This window comes from Oryzias latipes, chromosome 12, assembly GCF_053564925.1.
Source record: "Oryzias latipes strain Hd-rR chromosome 12, Olatipes_Hd-rR_3.1".
Taxonomy (NCBI): Eukaryota; Metazoa; Chordata; class Actinopteri; order Beloniformes; family Adrianichthyidae; genus Oryzias; species Oryzias latipes.
The window spans coordinates 6,413,281-6,428,370 of NC_136248.1; the positions used below are offsets into that span (position 1 = coordinate 6,413,281).

General features: G+C 42.2%; 1 protein-coding gene across 2 annotated transcripts; it reads right to left on the bottom strand.

Moving 5' to 3' along the window:
- Window positions 1–280: 280 nt before the first annotated feature.
- On the bottom strand, window positions 281–10,555 carry hmgcs1 (3-hydroxy-3-methylglutaryl-CoA synthase 1 (soluble)). 2 transcript variants are annotated; one of them, XM_011482022.3, is made up of 10 exons: window positions 10,371–10,555; window positions 8,442–8,890; window positions 7,245–7,370; window positions 6,651–6,815; window positions 5,781–5,949; window positions 5,481–5,651; window positions 4,967–5,073; window positions 4,760–4,885; window positions 2,813–2,970; window positions 281–1,427 (listed from the first exon to the last, which is right to left on the bottom strand). In XM_011482022.3, exons 2-10 carry the CDS (start codon window positions 8,887–8,889, stop codon window positions 1,356–1,358), a joined length of 1,542 nt encoding a protein of 513 aa, XP_011480324.1. In that variant the 5' UTR covers window position 8,890; window positions 10,371–10,555; the 3' UTR covers window positions 281–1,355. The 2 variants fall into 2 exon arrangements, with proteins under 2 accessions (XP_011480324.1, XP_004075091.1); XM_004075043.4 differs by lacking the exon at window positions 10,371–10,555 and adding an exon at window positions 9,654–10,140.
- Between the last annotated feature and the right edge of the window lie 4,535 nt (window positions 10,556–15,090).

Here is a 15,090-nt window from a genome sequence, read left to right on the forward strand (position 1 = left end):
TCTGGTAGGACAAACAATTTTTACTTCTACTTGAAGCAAACATGCATGAGTGACATGCAGACAGGAAAAAAAAAAAACATTACTGCATTTCACCAACAAAACTCAAGGTGGCAGTGTTGGTCCTCAATAAGCGTGGCTCCTGTTCTGCATTCTAGTTCCAGTCAAAGATTAACTGTTGTTAGTTCAATGTGGTGGCCGATGGGGAAACTCAACTGTTCTGTTGGATCCACTCCTGAAGTTCCGTTGATTACCAGCTGTGAAGAACACATCAGAACACCTCTCAGGTTCAGAATCCCTTTATTCATGCCTTTACATGACTCAGCAGATCCGAACACACTCATATCTACATCACATAAATAATCTGACTTTGTTCTGTACATGATCACTGATGCTAGAAAAGGTCGGTTTGAGCTCTGAGACCAGCCGCACTCAGACATACCAGCGACACTGAAGCCGGTATGACCACACAGCCCAGCATCACAGCAACCGGATGACTGTACAATTTAAAAGAATAGATCTGTACATCGTCTGATGAAACGCTTTATCTACACTCTGTAAGGCTTCTCCTCAAGGAGCTCAGCTTTACACTAAACAATCCAGCTCCCCAGAGCCGCCGCTGCTGCCGCCGCCGCCGGCAGGAAGTCACAGTGCCGCAAAGGCTGATGGTTTCTGGCAGACAGGTTTCAAACCTTTGAGGGTCTTTTTAGTTCCAGCTTCTACATTTGATAAATAAATGCTTGTTAATTAGTGTTTTAGAGAGGCATCACTATGAAATGCATTCAGGTTCCACCGTCACTCAGAGGGAGATACCTGACGACGAAAATCCTGATCAGTTCCAGTCTGACAAATGGATCGAAGCAGGCGGCTCTGGAATACCGCGGATCTCGCAGACAGGACTTGATGCACTCTTGTGATTGTTTGGCAAATGAAATGTGGACAAACTGACTGAAGGAAGCTGCAGCTCACAAAGCGGGTTCCTAGATCCAAGAAAGAGCAACATGAAGATGTTGAGAAGCAGCAGTCTGTAAGCAGCTGAAGCCTGGAGCAGGGCAGCACAGGGCGTCGCCCCTGGTGTTGAACGGCCAAGTCATGCCTCAGTGAGGCCTACAGCCGCCCAATAGACACGATTTAAAATGACAAAGATCTAAAAGGCAGTCACATGCAGCATTTCAGACGAGCTCTGTTAAATCCTAATGGTAGATGTGGGGGGGGGGTCACAGGCAGAGGGGAATCTTTTGGGTCTCCCTCTTCTGCTACAATTCAGGGGCTGTGGAGGAGCTGGTTTCTCTTCTGGGTTGTTGCTGGACCTTTACTCTGCTGGACCAAGATGACTCAGAGGAAGTCTGCACGCTCTCCTAGCTGCTGGCCTCAGGAGCTGTGGTGGTGGCCGGGATGCGAGGCATCTTCTTGACTGGACTTGGGATGTGCTGCAAGACAAAAGCAAGACATCCTGAACCTGAGCTGCAGGATTCCTTTTTCGCAGTGACAACAGCAGATGGAAGTTAAGCAGTTAAGGCAAGTCCAGCAGCTTGAGAAGAGAGAGAAAAGCAGCCCAGTGCTGACATGCAACAGTAGTGAAGTGCTTCCTCAATCAACATTATAACATGTTCTTCTGGCGTCTTTCTCATTATGGAGGACAAATAGAAAGAAAAATAAGCTCAAAATTGCATTTGAGTATAGCATTTCTTAATTCAAATCTTTGTGAATTAGGAGCAGAAAGGTAAAAATGCAGTTTGAAAAGATATCTGTGACGTAGAAAATAGGCTGGGGGGCACAAACTTCCAGCTCCACTCGATTATGATGCATCCAGGATCCATGTCAGTCTTTGTTTTCCCTGTCCAAGTTGGCATCTGGCTCAAAACTAGTCGCTGCCTTTTAATTAGAATTAGCCGTTTTTTTGCCAAAATAAAGAAAAACGTGTAGCAGAGACTTATTTCTGTTGGCTCAGAAGTAAGCCTCTGCTGACTTCCCATTATCCCTCTATTTATACTCTCTCCCAATAGCTTACAGCCCTCCATACCCCTAAGCTAACATTTGCGATGCAACAAAAATGGCGAGCAACATTGGATCCATCCAGCCGAAGAGTTCTGATCCAGATTCCAGCTCAGACGAGGAAAACAAAGACGTACATGCATCTATTCATCTGCAAGTATCAGAATGGAGCGGAGCGAGGGCATTCTGGCCCCCCCATCCCAGTTGCTTAGTCACAGAGATTTTTCAAAAGCGCTTTTATCTGCTCCTCATCCATCATGATTGAATAAAGAAACACTCAGAAAGGTACTTTTAATCTTAAACTCTTTTACAAATGTCCTCCATCATGAAAAAAAGGCTACAAGAACATGTTTTCATTAGAGTGGGTCTTTAAGTCCGCTTTCGAGCTCTACATACAAAACACACCACTGAACACGCATTGAAAGTCCAACCAGGTCGAACTTTGACCATTAAAAGACTTGGATTTGGTAGTGATGTATGGATAGTGTCCTTTTTAATTCATGGAAACGCCAAATTGGTCATGGAAGAGAAATGAATAATTGCAGTTGTTGCCCGGCTGGAATTCAATGACAGCAAGTCGTTTATCAGAATAGAACTGAGAAAGAAAAAGCCTGGAGCAAGATTCATGAGATTTACACCAAGCCTCTTCCAGCTGTGAGTGGAGGACATGTGCTACTATTGGATAGTGATAGTCCAGTGGGAACACCATGTGCATGAATGCGTCACATGCCCAGTGTGAACGTAGCAGAACACTCTGCCACAGGGCCATCAGTCAGTCCCGGTGGCCACAACAACAGCATCATCTCAGTTATTCTCCTACCTGAGCAGCAGCTCCCAAGCAAACCAGCTCTGGCTCTGCAGGCAGGTCGTCATCCAGAGGTCTACGGGAATATTCCCTGCGATGCTTTTCATCCACTCTGGTCAAGTACCACGTTCCGGGGAACAGATCGTCCACAGAGCCTCGAGGGACATAGCTGGCTGTGAAAAAAAAAAAAGGTTCCGTTTAGCTGAAATGCAGACATCTGCATGGAACAGTGTCATCTCCCTACAATTGGACTAAGACTGCATGTTTTTAATACAAAGGCTGCAGGTCTTCAGCACTTTCCTTATTCAAAACACCCTGATGTCACTCCTTAGGATACAGTTTTCTCTGTAGTGATGAAAGATAAATGGAAAGCATCAATTACAGATAAAACCAGCTCTTGCTTGTCAAATAACTTACAATTTTTACTAGCAAAATCACCCTTTAATGTATCCACTCAAAGAAAAATATTTGAACATATGATAGCTGAATCTTTTTAGAACTGGGACTGCAGCACCAAAGAGTAACGTAGTTAGTTAAATTAATAATATAGCATATTTTTCTGCCTATGAGCGGCGTTTTTTTTCCAGTTTGGCCGGGGGTAGGAGTTATAATGCAACTTAGATGTGATTGAAAGAAGAAGAAAAAAAAGCAACAACCGCTAGAGTGCGCTGTAGTTCCTTTTTGTGTGTGTCAATATTCGTTATAAAGGCTCCAAATGATTCTGTGAATAGTGTTACTGCAGGTAAGCTGAGACATCGGAAACTACTGTATATAAAGTAAAAAAAAAGACATTTCTATCACATAAATGATGGATTAAAATAGTTAATGGTGGTTTCAAGAAGGTTTTAACAGCTAGTTACCTAGATTTGTGACACTTTAAGGTGCATCCATATTTCAAGGGGGTATTTTTGGCAGTTGATAGCAACAGCTTTAACATGTTTAAAATCCTGATTGGATGCAATTCCTTTACAGCTCTTTTTTACGTACCTGAGTAGAGTTTGTCACGCATTTTGTATCCGATTTTTTATTCTTTTTATTCTCTATTATGCATTTTTTTGTGTGTCTGCAGCTTCTACTCAGGAGTCACCTCTAGTCAGAAAACTACAGTTATATAATAATATATTTGGCATCTTCTTTAAAAATCTATTTCTGATCAATTTTTTTGTTTTAGAAGATTAAAAATTGAGTAAATCATCCACTGAAGACACGACAGTAATTTATCGCTTGGGGGGGGTCACTGCCTTTCATCATTGATCCTTTATCAGTGTGGTGGGTGGGTGAACAAACAACAAAGATAATCCTGAAATTGTAAGATAAACGGACTCAGATAAATGTCTGAGTGGAGACATGAAGACTCTAGTCTGTGAAATGACGCGAGACGTCAGCTGCTTCTACATATTTATCACCTCCGGTCTAAAGCGTCAAGGAAAACAGACTCAGTTCAGCCACTGACTGCAGCCTTTGATGTCACAGTACCTGAAACGTCAGAATTATTTTTGCTGACTGCCGCTCAAAGCTCCACTTTCTACATGTCAGGGAACATCATGTGTAGACCAAGTTAGAATATTGATTAAAGCTGCTTTGACTCACCCTCTCTGGCTGAGCAGCTGCTACAAGCCCCTCCCCCTTCTACCCCTGGTCATAGCTGTTATTAAAAAAACCTTTTTCATTATGGCGGCTGTTTTGTTGATTTTATGTCCATAGCAACCATTGTATGTTTTGGTCGCCTGAAGGTGACGAACAGTTCTACGTCCTTTTTAAAAGAATCTGTAAAAGTACATTTTTTAAATTCCTTGGCAACAGATGTTTTTTTTTGTTAACTGTGCCACATTCCTAATATTGCATGTTATATCGTTTTGTTCAGCTTTAGCCAACAAGTCATGCATTACATTTTCACAGTATTTTGGTGAAAACAAAAGTGCGCTTCATGAAACCTGAACGTTTGCGGTGAAGTGAACGTACCTAAGTGGTGAGTGTCTTCTCTCAGCTTCATGCTGTCAGAGAAGACTGCAGGGGCAACCTTCTTCCTGGAGTCCAGTCGGACTCCCAGGTCACTCAAGCTGGAAACCAGTTTATCCAAAGCTGATCCTGTAACCAGAACACATCACACCACTGTCATCTCCCAGATTCCAGACTCCGGCCTCCTTCCCAGCATGCCTCTGAACTCACCCGGGGTGTGGTCCTGTGTGACCTTGAGGGAATACAGAGAAGCAGCAAAGCCTGAGCCGTAGGAGAAGACTCCAATCCTCTGTCCTGCCAGCTGTGAGGGGCTGTGCCTGCGTCAAGACACAAGACACAATCTGTTGACACACAACACAAAACCCCCAAAGACACACAACACTAGAATATGCAGGAAAACACCAACAATACCCTGAGTCTTCACTGCGCCACTTTATATCAAAAAGCTGTAGACACAAGGTGACACAGATGGCTGCAGAACAGAAGTCTGGAATCAATTCCAGGCCTTACAGCCCACAAGTCTTTTGATAAGATCCTTATCTTACAGCAAATAGCCAACTAGATGAGCACTGTCTTAGTCCAGTCCATCTCCTGGTGTGCATTATTTAGATCTGAGGGCTGATTATCCTAACATCAGGTTTCGGGGCTCCTGGAAACTCAGAATGGACTGTGAACGGACTCCCTGCACCTTCAGCTTCATGCTAGTGAGGAGCAGGATACGTACTCTGCAATGACGGAGGCCAGGCAGCCGTAAACAGAGGGCGTGTACATGTTTCCATTCTGGTTGGAGATCAAAAGAGACGTCTTTGTCTTCCTCTCAAACAGATCTGCGCTGGCCTTCATGAAGGCCTTCTCCACGTCCCTGTCGAAGTAGGTTTCCTCTGGCTTCACGTCTCTTTAAGACAAGAGCAGCAAACAGTAAGATGAGATCTGGTGACCTTCATCCATGAAACTGGTGCAGATGGAAGCATCTACTGTGAGCCGTGCCCGTTCTAAAAAACCATGAGCGATGCTCTTCTGGTACCTGAAGGCATCCAGGCCGGTGAAGGGCCCGGTCTCCGTGTTGGGGTTGGGATGGTTCAGGAAGTCGTTGAGCATCAGCCGAGCCACCGACTTCTGCACCAGCTTGCAGTACGGAGAGTGGAAGACCAAAAAGCCGAAATCTTCCAGACTGAAGCGCTGATCTGAACCCTCTGTGACATAAACACACAGAAAACAGCTTCTGGTCACAAGATGAAGGTGTTCATCTTCACAGCTCGCAGTGTCTGCAGTCAGCTCTCTAAACAATATTAACATGCTCTTGCAGGGTGTCTACAGATTTACAGAAGTTACATTTTTAAGAACACAAATTCTACTTTAAGACCATGAGTATATTAAAATGGGGAGGAAAAAACCAGCTGGAGTGTGATTTGATCCCTGTTGTGCCAACTTTAATTGACTTTCGGCAAATCGTGGCGTTTCCCCCCATGAGGATTTCTACTGGCCAGTTTTATCCACCACAAGTAATCCCTGATTTAGAGGCACTTTTCCCACACCGAGGACCATAAACTACTCAGTTTTAACGATTAGTGTTAACGATTTATAACCAGCTCACAACCTCTTGGCACAGCGCATCCTGGAAATGTTTTTTTTTTTAAGTGACAGGAAGTCAAATCTCGTTTACGAAAAAAAGGTAAGACCCATTCAACCAAAAATGAAGGCTTTTTAAAGCCTTATATCAGTATATTAGTAGCCTTTGAAAGGACCTGCAGCCACACCGTCAGGTCAGAAGCCAAATGAACCTGAACCTTAGTCTCTACGTCTGCATGAAACTACACCTTCAGTACGGAGTAAACGTCTCTCCTGTAGTTTTAGATACAGCTGAGTGTCACTGTGTTTATCTGTGTGTACCCACCTCTCTGCCATTGTGTGTGGATCTTGTTGCGGTACACAGAGTAGCAGCGATCCAAGGCACTGAGGTAGCATTCGATGGACAGCTTGCCGTCCACCACAGGGTATTCGGACATCAGGTCTGGTTTGTAGAAGTCGTAGGCGTGTTGCATGTGTGTTCCCCGCAGACCTGAAAGGTTCAGACGTCTTTATTTTTTCACTATTCGGATGTCTTTTGTTCAGGCTGGAGTGCTTTTGTTTCCTTTTACTGATGGAGAGCTGCATTCCTGTGACGAGACTTAGTTTAACTTGTGGGTTTAATGCTGTTTTGCAATCTCGGTGTTCATGCAAGTTTGATTTTTTTCTGTTCCAGCTCAACGGATTCTTAGGACTGTGTTTCACAATCAGTCCTCAGCTGACCTGGGTTATCCAAGGCTTCACAGCAGCTCTTAAGTTTTTTTTAGTCTGAATCAAATACATAATCTGTTATGTTAATTACTGACGCTGAGCAAACATAGTTTTTCATATTAATATTTAAAAACGTGACGCTAACAAACAGTTTAGCTGAGTTTTGCTCAGTCTAGCTGAATCTCAGAGAGCCTTTAGAGTACAAACTCACCTCGTTCAAAGGCTAATGGAGCATTAGGCCCCACCAGCATGGCCACTGCACCAGCGCCCCCTGTGGGCCGGGCACTCCCTGTGGCATAGACGGCAATGTCCCCTGCGACTACCAAGGCGAAGCGTCCTGCACAGAGGATGTTCAAGAAGAGACCGAGACTCAACAGCAGTGGAAACGTGGGGAGGAAAGTCTCATCAGCATCTCTGCAAACCTTCAAACACATTTCATACAATCTTCAAAAGAGCGGCGGCGCCCCGCTGGAAAGAAAATGCTGGTTTGTTGGTTCCTCATATCCATACTCAGGTTGTAGCACAAAAACTTTCAGAATTTACAAATGAAGGAATTTATTTACATTCAATGGGAATGTTAAAGGGATTTCCCTCCAGGTTTCTGCACGTTTGACTGAAATATGAACATAGAGGGCAAGGAGACATGTAACCAGAAAAATGGAGCAGATCAGTCAGAGCTTAAAAATCACTCTGATCATCTGTTGTTCCATAGTAAAAGTGTTCTCATTGGTCTTTTCATTATGATTCTGCTGTTAAAGCTAAAATCAAAAAACCTGTGTCATTTTCTAGGACATAATTTCTGTAAAGCGGCAGGAGTTCATTAGAAATTTGCCGTCCCCTCCATACAGGTGCCGTCTGAAAGGAGATCTTGATTTACCAAAGCAGCTACAGAGAAGAGGGGTACCTCTGATCTACAGCACTACACCTTAACCACCTCCGTTTAGAAAAGGAACACAGTGCAGATTGAAGTGCAGGTAAGGGCGGCAGCAAGTAGGTGGCTTGATTTAGAAAATATTTCCCTACCATGACTGCCTACATTCAAACGAGTCCTTGTGCGAGACACTGAAACACATCTGTTACAGTGGAAATGGATGTAAATTTGCTGGAGCCTATCCCTCCTTGTTTGGAGTAAAAGGCAGGGTACCAAAAGAGGAAACAAGAAGAAAACGTCCAAGAATGCGTAGGTTATTAACAAGATGCATACAATATTTGTTGAATAACATCAACAAACGTCAAACACAAAACCAGACCAAAACTTAAGAGACAGCAGAGAAACCCTTTGTTTTAAGGTAGACCTTGAACTAAAAAAAAGCACATCTATCAATTATTACTAAAGCATTAAGCACTAATGTACTGCTGAATGCCACCTTAGTTATCTCCTTTTTTCAGATCTATAAAGCTCGCTCACCATCCCATGAGCTGGACTCCACCCAGTTTACGGCGTTGAAGAGCGCGGCCGTTCCACCGTAGCAGGCGTTTGTGGTGTCGATGCCCTCCACGTCTGTGTTGCCAGAGTCCTCAAACAGCTGCATTATCACCGTCTTGACAGACTTGGACTTGTCGATGATGGTCTCGGTGCCAACCTCTAGGCGGCCAATGCTGTCGTAGGACAAGCCGTTCCTCTCCATGAGCCGCTGGACGACGGTCAGGCACAGAGAGTTGATGTCCTCACGGTCTGAGCAGAACCCCATACGGGCCTGGCCCAAGCCTACGGTGTACTTCCCAGCAGCCACACCGTCGTACTGCTCCAGCTCCGCTTGGTCCACAAAATGGGAAGGGAAGTACAGCTCCAAGGCAATGATACCCACATCTTTGGGCCACGGTCCCATGTAGCTAATCTGGGCTGAACCAGGCATCCTGAAAAGTTGACAAAGCATTTAAAAGTCCCACTCCGGTCAATTATTAAAATCTATTTTTAAAGCATTCCTGGCGGTCCCTTAATTATGACTATGCCACTTTTAGCCAAAAAACAAAAACGGTGTTGTTTTCTAGAACATAGTTTCTGCAGAGCAACAGGGGTTCATTAGAAATTTGCCTCCGAGTTGTACATGAGAGAGTTGCTATTGAATAAGCCCAGCCCCACTTCCCGTCATCCATCTGTTTACAGCCCGCCACAACCCAACTTAACATTAGCAGTGCAACAAAAATGGGGAGCAATATTTGAGCTGTCCAGCCGTACAGTTTGGATCCAGATTCCAGCTCAGACGAGGAAAACAAAAACGTACATGGATCTATTTGTCTGTAAGTGGATCCATCGGAATGGAGCGGTGTAGATTTTACAAAATTACGAGCTTTATCAAACAGATTTCTTTTCATCTGCTTCCGATACACATTGATTTGAATAAAGAAATACTGAGAAATGCAGTTTTAATCTTACACCATATCCAACACCAAAAACACAATTTTCACTGGAGTGGGTTTAAAAGTGCATGATAACACAGCTCTAAAAGATAGAAAAAATGTCAACAACTACCAGAAACGCAATGAATGATGGGTAGAGACGAAGGTGACAGTTAGTTATCCAGACGCTTCATAGGATATGGGCGGCTATTTGCACTCGCAAATAGCAGGACAGATGACTGTTGACCAGTTAGCTTCATCGGTAACAACAGCTACTTACCCGGTCTCTGCACTTAAGTGGTCAAGCTGAGTAATCAAATTGACGGTCACCGCTCACGAACTGGACCTAACGACTCATCATTAAGGACGTACTGTTAGCAGATTATTAGCTGAGCTAGCTAGCATATAATAGTAGATGTGATGACAAACTCGCTACCGTTTGACCCGAACAGCAGCCGCAAACTATCAATCATTAGGTTTTCCCGGACCGGCTAGGTGGGAACGGTGCGTTCCGGCAGAGAAAGGAACCCAGATGTGCACAGAGGACCCAGTGGGTGAAAGGTCAACGGGATTTTCTGCGACTAGTCTTAAGCAGGTTAGGGCTGCCGGGCTGTACAAGGTCACACTGATGGATCGGTACAGCAAAAAGGCTGGCTTGTGGCGTATTTATAAAGATAAACGTAGTCAGCAAAACGTCCATTTAGTTACATTATTTTAGACAAAAATCTAGGCTGTCATTGTTTTTAAACTTTTGTGTTGCACGGAACAATTTAGGTGACGGACCGTCTCTTACTCATTTCTCTTAAGGCTTAAGCAGAAAGTGATATCAAACTACTAATCCTAACCGAACAGATACTAATTTTCTACATATAGCTTCTCTCTATTAACTAGTAATACATCTATTTAAATCACAGCATCGTTTTTTGTCCTCTTTTGGGCCCCTAAAACTTTTCAAGAGTAATAAAAATAAGAAAAAATCTTCAGAAATCCTCCTTACCTGTCTGTGACGTCAGCTACAGTTAAACTTAAAGTATCAATATTGTTAACTCTCCGCTTAACCCCCTTCTACCTGCAAAGTATTTATATATGGAGTTGACAGCTCAGCGGGCCCTCTTTACTCACGTACCCGCCCACGTGGCCAATCGCAGCTCACGCGCACCATGCGGCACTGTGAGCCCCATGAGCTGCTGTCCAATAGCAGATCAGGAAACACAGCCACGAACCGGGTGACCAATGACAGCCAGTGTACGATGTCTGGTGAGAGAACGGGAACCAATAGGATTGTACAAATAGTTGGTGTCGCCACAGACGTGCGCAGTGGCCAGCGGTGTGTGTTCAAGCGTAACCAAGGTAACAGACAGGGATGGCGGCCTCAAACAGCTTCCCGGTCAGGACCACGACTACCTTTTAGGCCAAAAATACAGTCAATCTTGAAGGAATAACAAGAAAATGGCAGATATTTTAACAAACCATTCTAATTATAACTTTTTAACTTTTAGATCTCTTTTGTGTCATCAACCACGTGACGTTTCTTGCTTTTTTGCTTTAGTTCCCTTTATGCCATTTAATGTGACTTTCGTTGTTTTTTTTAGGTGTTTCTGTATGAGCTTTGGTGTTCTCTTGTGGATTTTACTTATTATTATTCACACTAGTTTAGAGAGATGAGGACAGCAGCAATCAGAATGAACCTAATCTAACCCACAACCATAATCCACAATAAAATAACCCATAAAGAGAAGATAACTTCTCGTTGTTTTTTCAGTTTCAGCCATTACAGCACAACATAGCTTTTTCATTTTACTTTTCTGAGAGGAAAAATTACTTTTACTTCAAGCCTCCCATTACTGCTGTGTTCACTTAAGTCACAAAACTGGGTTATTTTCCATGTCTGGTTTTGGATCAATATGTACTACCGTATGTGGTTAAGAGCTTTGTGCTTTCAAAATATCATCTTTTGAACTGCACAAAATGACCATAAAGATAAAAAAGAAACACAAATAACAATTAAAGTAAACACAGATGTGAAATGAATCAAAAGGAGAACACAAGAGTTTATACAAGCAAGAAATTCTACTAAACAAAATGAAAAACTGGATCAAACAGCAGTATTACGAATTTTCCAACAACAAAAAAATCATCTTAAAGACCCCTCCAATGAAAATCGTGTTTTTAACATGTTCTTGGAGCATTTTTGTCATGATAGAGGACATATATTAAACAAAGTAGGATTGACCTCTTGAGACTTGGCGTCCATATACAAGGACATTACATTGTGGGTTTTATTACCACTGTAGTTAATTCTGATGACCTGAGGCCCTGTGGTAAATAAAAAGAAAGGCATATCAAACAAGAGCTTGAGTCTCAAGAGGGTAAAACTGCATTTGTGAGCATTTCGTTCTTCAAATTGTTGTGAATCAGGAGCAGATGAATAAAAACCTTGTAGTTGATACGTAGAAGGACTTGTAGACAAACAGATCCATCAGTGTGTGAATGTGTGTGAATGGGACTGTGACTGTAAAGCGCTTTGGGCCTTCGAGGAAGGTAGAAAAGCGCTAAACAAGTATTTACCATTTCCAAACCCTCTTATTGTCCTAATGAATTTTAGTCAGATAAAGGCTGTTTTTTCAAACGGATCCCCTCTTGAATTACTGTTCTGCGTTTGCTGGCATCACCTCAGTGTTACGTCCTGCTGGGAAACACGTGATGCTTTCATCAGGGCATGTCAAACTTTAACTAAGATTTCCATGCAGATGGGTCCTGCAGCAGACTGGTGACCTGTTTAGGGTGACCCCCGCCTTCGCCCGACAGCAGCCCTGTGACCCCAAAGGGGATTCAGCAGGTCCTGAAAATGGATGGACGGACGCAGATCAAACCACCCATGACAATTTTGTTACCGTCGCTCCACATTTTCCACACATTTTTCACAGAATTCTTTTTTTTTTATTCAATCTGATGAAAAATGCTGTAGTTCGACTTCAGGTGGGACATATGAGTGTAGTGATCTTTGGTTTTTTCTTTTTTATACCAGCATTTAAAGCAGAGGACGACAAAATTCCATCACATCCAGTGTATTTTATTGTGTACTTTTCTCCCGCTCAGATAATGCTTTAGCTCTGCTGGATTATTGATCGTTTCTTTAGTTCCCTTAAGCAGAACTGGAGGCAGAACCTTTAGCGGACATTGAAAGAAACACATCCGATTAGAATAAAAATAGTTAGTTTTAGTATTGTATTAGTTTTTTTCCCTTTGCTGCTAAAAACCTGTGAGCACTAAGTCACATTTCTGATGTTTCGTCATCATTGGAGTGAGAGCATGTCCACCAATCACCTCGGGGACTGCCCACACATGCTCTCTGAAAAAAGATCAGCAGGTTCTTCCTCCTTGAAAGGATTAACGTGTCACATTCGTCATCCAATCAGCTCGGAGGGAGGCGGGCCCAGCTTTGTTCATCTGATCTGCACAGAGTCACCCCACTGCTCCACTGTACAGTTCCTGTGCAAACACAAAACCAAACTTTGCTTCTGCAGGGCTTCCTCACACTGCAGAGGAAGGACTGAAAAGATGAAGCACCTGAGGAAGAAAAACATCCACGTGACTAAACAAAAGCTACGTCTTTACTGTGTTTCTAAAAACGTTTTTTGGTTTAAACTTTAAAAGGAAGAAACTGTTGCCCCGTGGTTTTTTACATACATTTAGTTTTGCAGTTCACTCTTTACCTGAAATTGTTTTTTGTTTTTTATTTTTTTCTTTGAAATCGGCATATCCTTTCAGGGTCTCCACAGCAAACCTGCTTTCACTGATTCAAACAGGTGGTTTGGCAGCAAATGCTCTTCCTGACACAACTCTGTACTCTTATTTGGTCATTTTTTAAAAAAAAATATTATTTTTTTGATTGTCCCAAGCTAAATTGAACCTCAGAATTCAAAATAAAACTTCATGCTCAATGAGGCTGTATTGAAACCTATGCAATGGAACGGTCTCATAGAGCGTCTAAGCACCGGTGAAAACTTATAAAACTTATAAAAACTTATAAAAGAGGCTCAAACTTTCCCTTTTAACTAGAAGCTGCTTTGTTTTTTCTATTCATGATATACATGATATATATGATATATATTAAATGATTTTTAACATTAAATTACAGCATTCATTACCAGTCAGCACCTGCGCTGCTTTAGTGATGTTTACCATTTTCATTTTTATTTATGTGCAATGACAATAAAGCATAAATTTCATTAATTTTGATAGGATTTTCTTCCTTAAGTAGAGTTGTTTCTATTGTTTTCTAGTGCATAGGAACAGAGAAGTATGTTTTATTGTTCTGGGTTTTACCTTGCATGTACAACACCTGTGGCTGCTCTCTGAAGAACAGCCTAACACAATCATCTGCAGATCGCACAATCTGCACACTGTGTGCGTTTAACACAGAGGAAACAGCTTGTCTGGAGTCAGACATATTCAAAGCGCATATATTTAAAACAGAGTTCAGACTCGCTGGATCTTCTTCATCTGCTTGACTTTGTGACCTCTTAATTCACGGTGAGGCCTGGATTTGCCACTGTGGTCCTCACCTCTGGAACATTCTGCTGGAGAACATCAGAGGTTTTTAGAAGAGTCTTAACCCACCTTTCTAATTATGCTTTTACATGATCGTACCTGCTTATTTATTATTTTATATTACTTTTGGTATTACATTTGATTTTCCTTTTCATGTTTTTGCATACATCTTATGTATTTACTTTGAACCTCTTTCTCATTATTTCAGCCCTGGTGTTTCCCTGTGGGGATCCTTTGTGGTAGGGCTTGCTGTTTTGGGTTTTTACTTTAGTTTCTGTGTTTATGTTTAAATTGTAAAGCGCTTCAAGCAAACCATGAGGAGCGCGTTTTATAAGTAAAGTTTGATTATAAACCAATCAAGTCTGATAGGATGTCTCCCTACAAGCATCCTCTTCATGCTTAAAATTTAAGGTTTTGTTTCTAAAAAAAAAATCTACTTTAGATTAAGGGTTGATGGTCACAAAAGTCCTGTGTATTGACGTCCACGGAGGAACATTCAAGTGCTATCAGCTGATAAGGCTTCACCTCAGACAAATTGTTCAAGATAAAGTGGCTTTTGAGCCGTTCAAATATCCCATCTTGTCCTTTTCTGTCTGCGATCAGTAAACCTTCGTCTCATCAACTGTTTACCACGTGAGGTTTGCGTAAACTGTAGATTTGACTCAGTTAATCTCAGATTAAAGCAGCTCCAGCCGCAGGAATCTGAGGGAGTTTGATGATTTGGTGAGAAGATGTTCTTCTCTGTTTAGTGAAGAGCCAGAAACACCCTGGTAAACCAAACCTTCCTGGAATTAAAAGACAAGACTTCATTTTAAGTATGACATCCTAGACAGATGAAACTTTCTTTCTATTTTTAAGATCTAACAAAATTTTGAATTCAGAACAATGTTGGAGACAAATGACCAGAACCATCAAGCAGTTTGTTCTGTCTGGCATGAAAAGGTTTGTCCAGGACAAATTCATAAAGAGATGATTTATCAGGGAGAAAAAAACAACCTTCAGCCTAAAGTAAAAGTAAGAGTGAAGCAAAGTAGGGAAAGTTCAATTTAATCTGAAAATTCAACCAAAAATAGTTTATTTTCAAGGTTTATTAGTTTAAAAAAATGTGGTATAACTTCAGAGATAATGTCTTTTTATTGATGAAGCTGAACCAGGTTCAGACA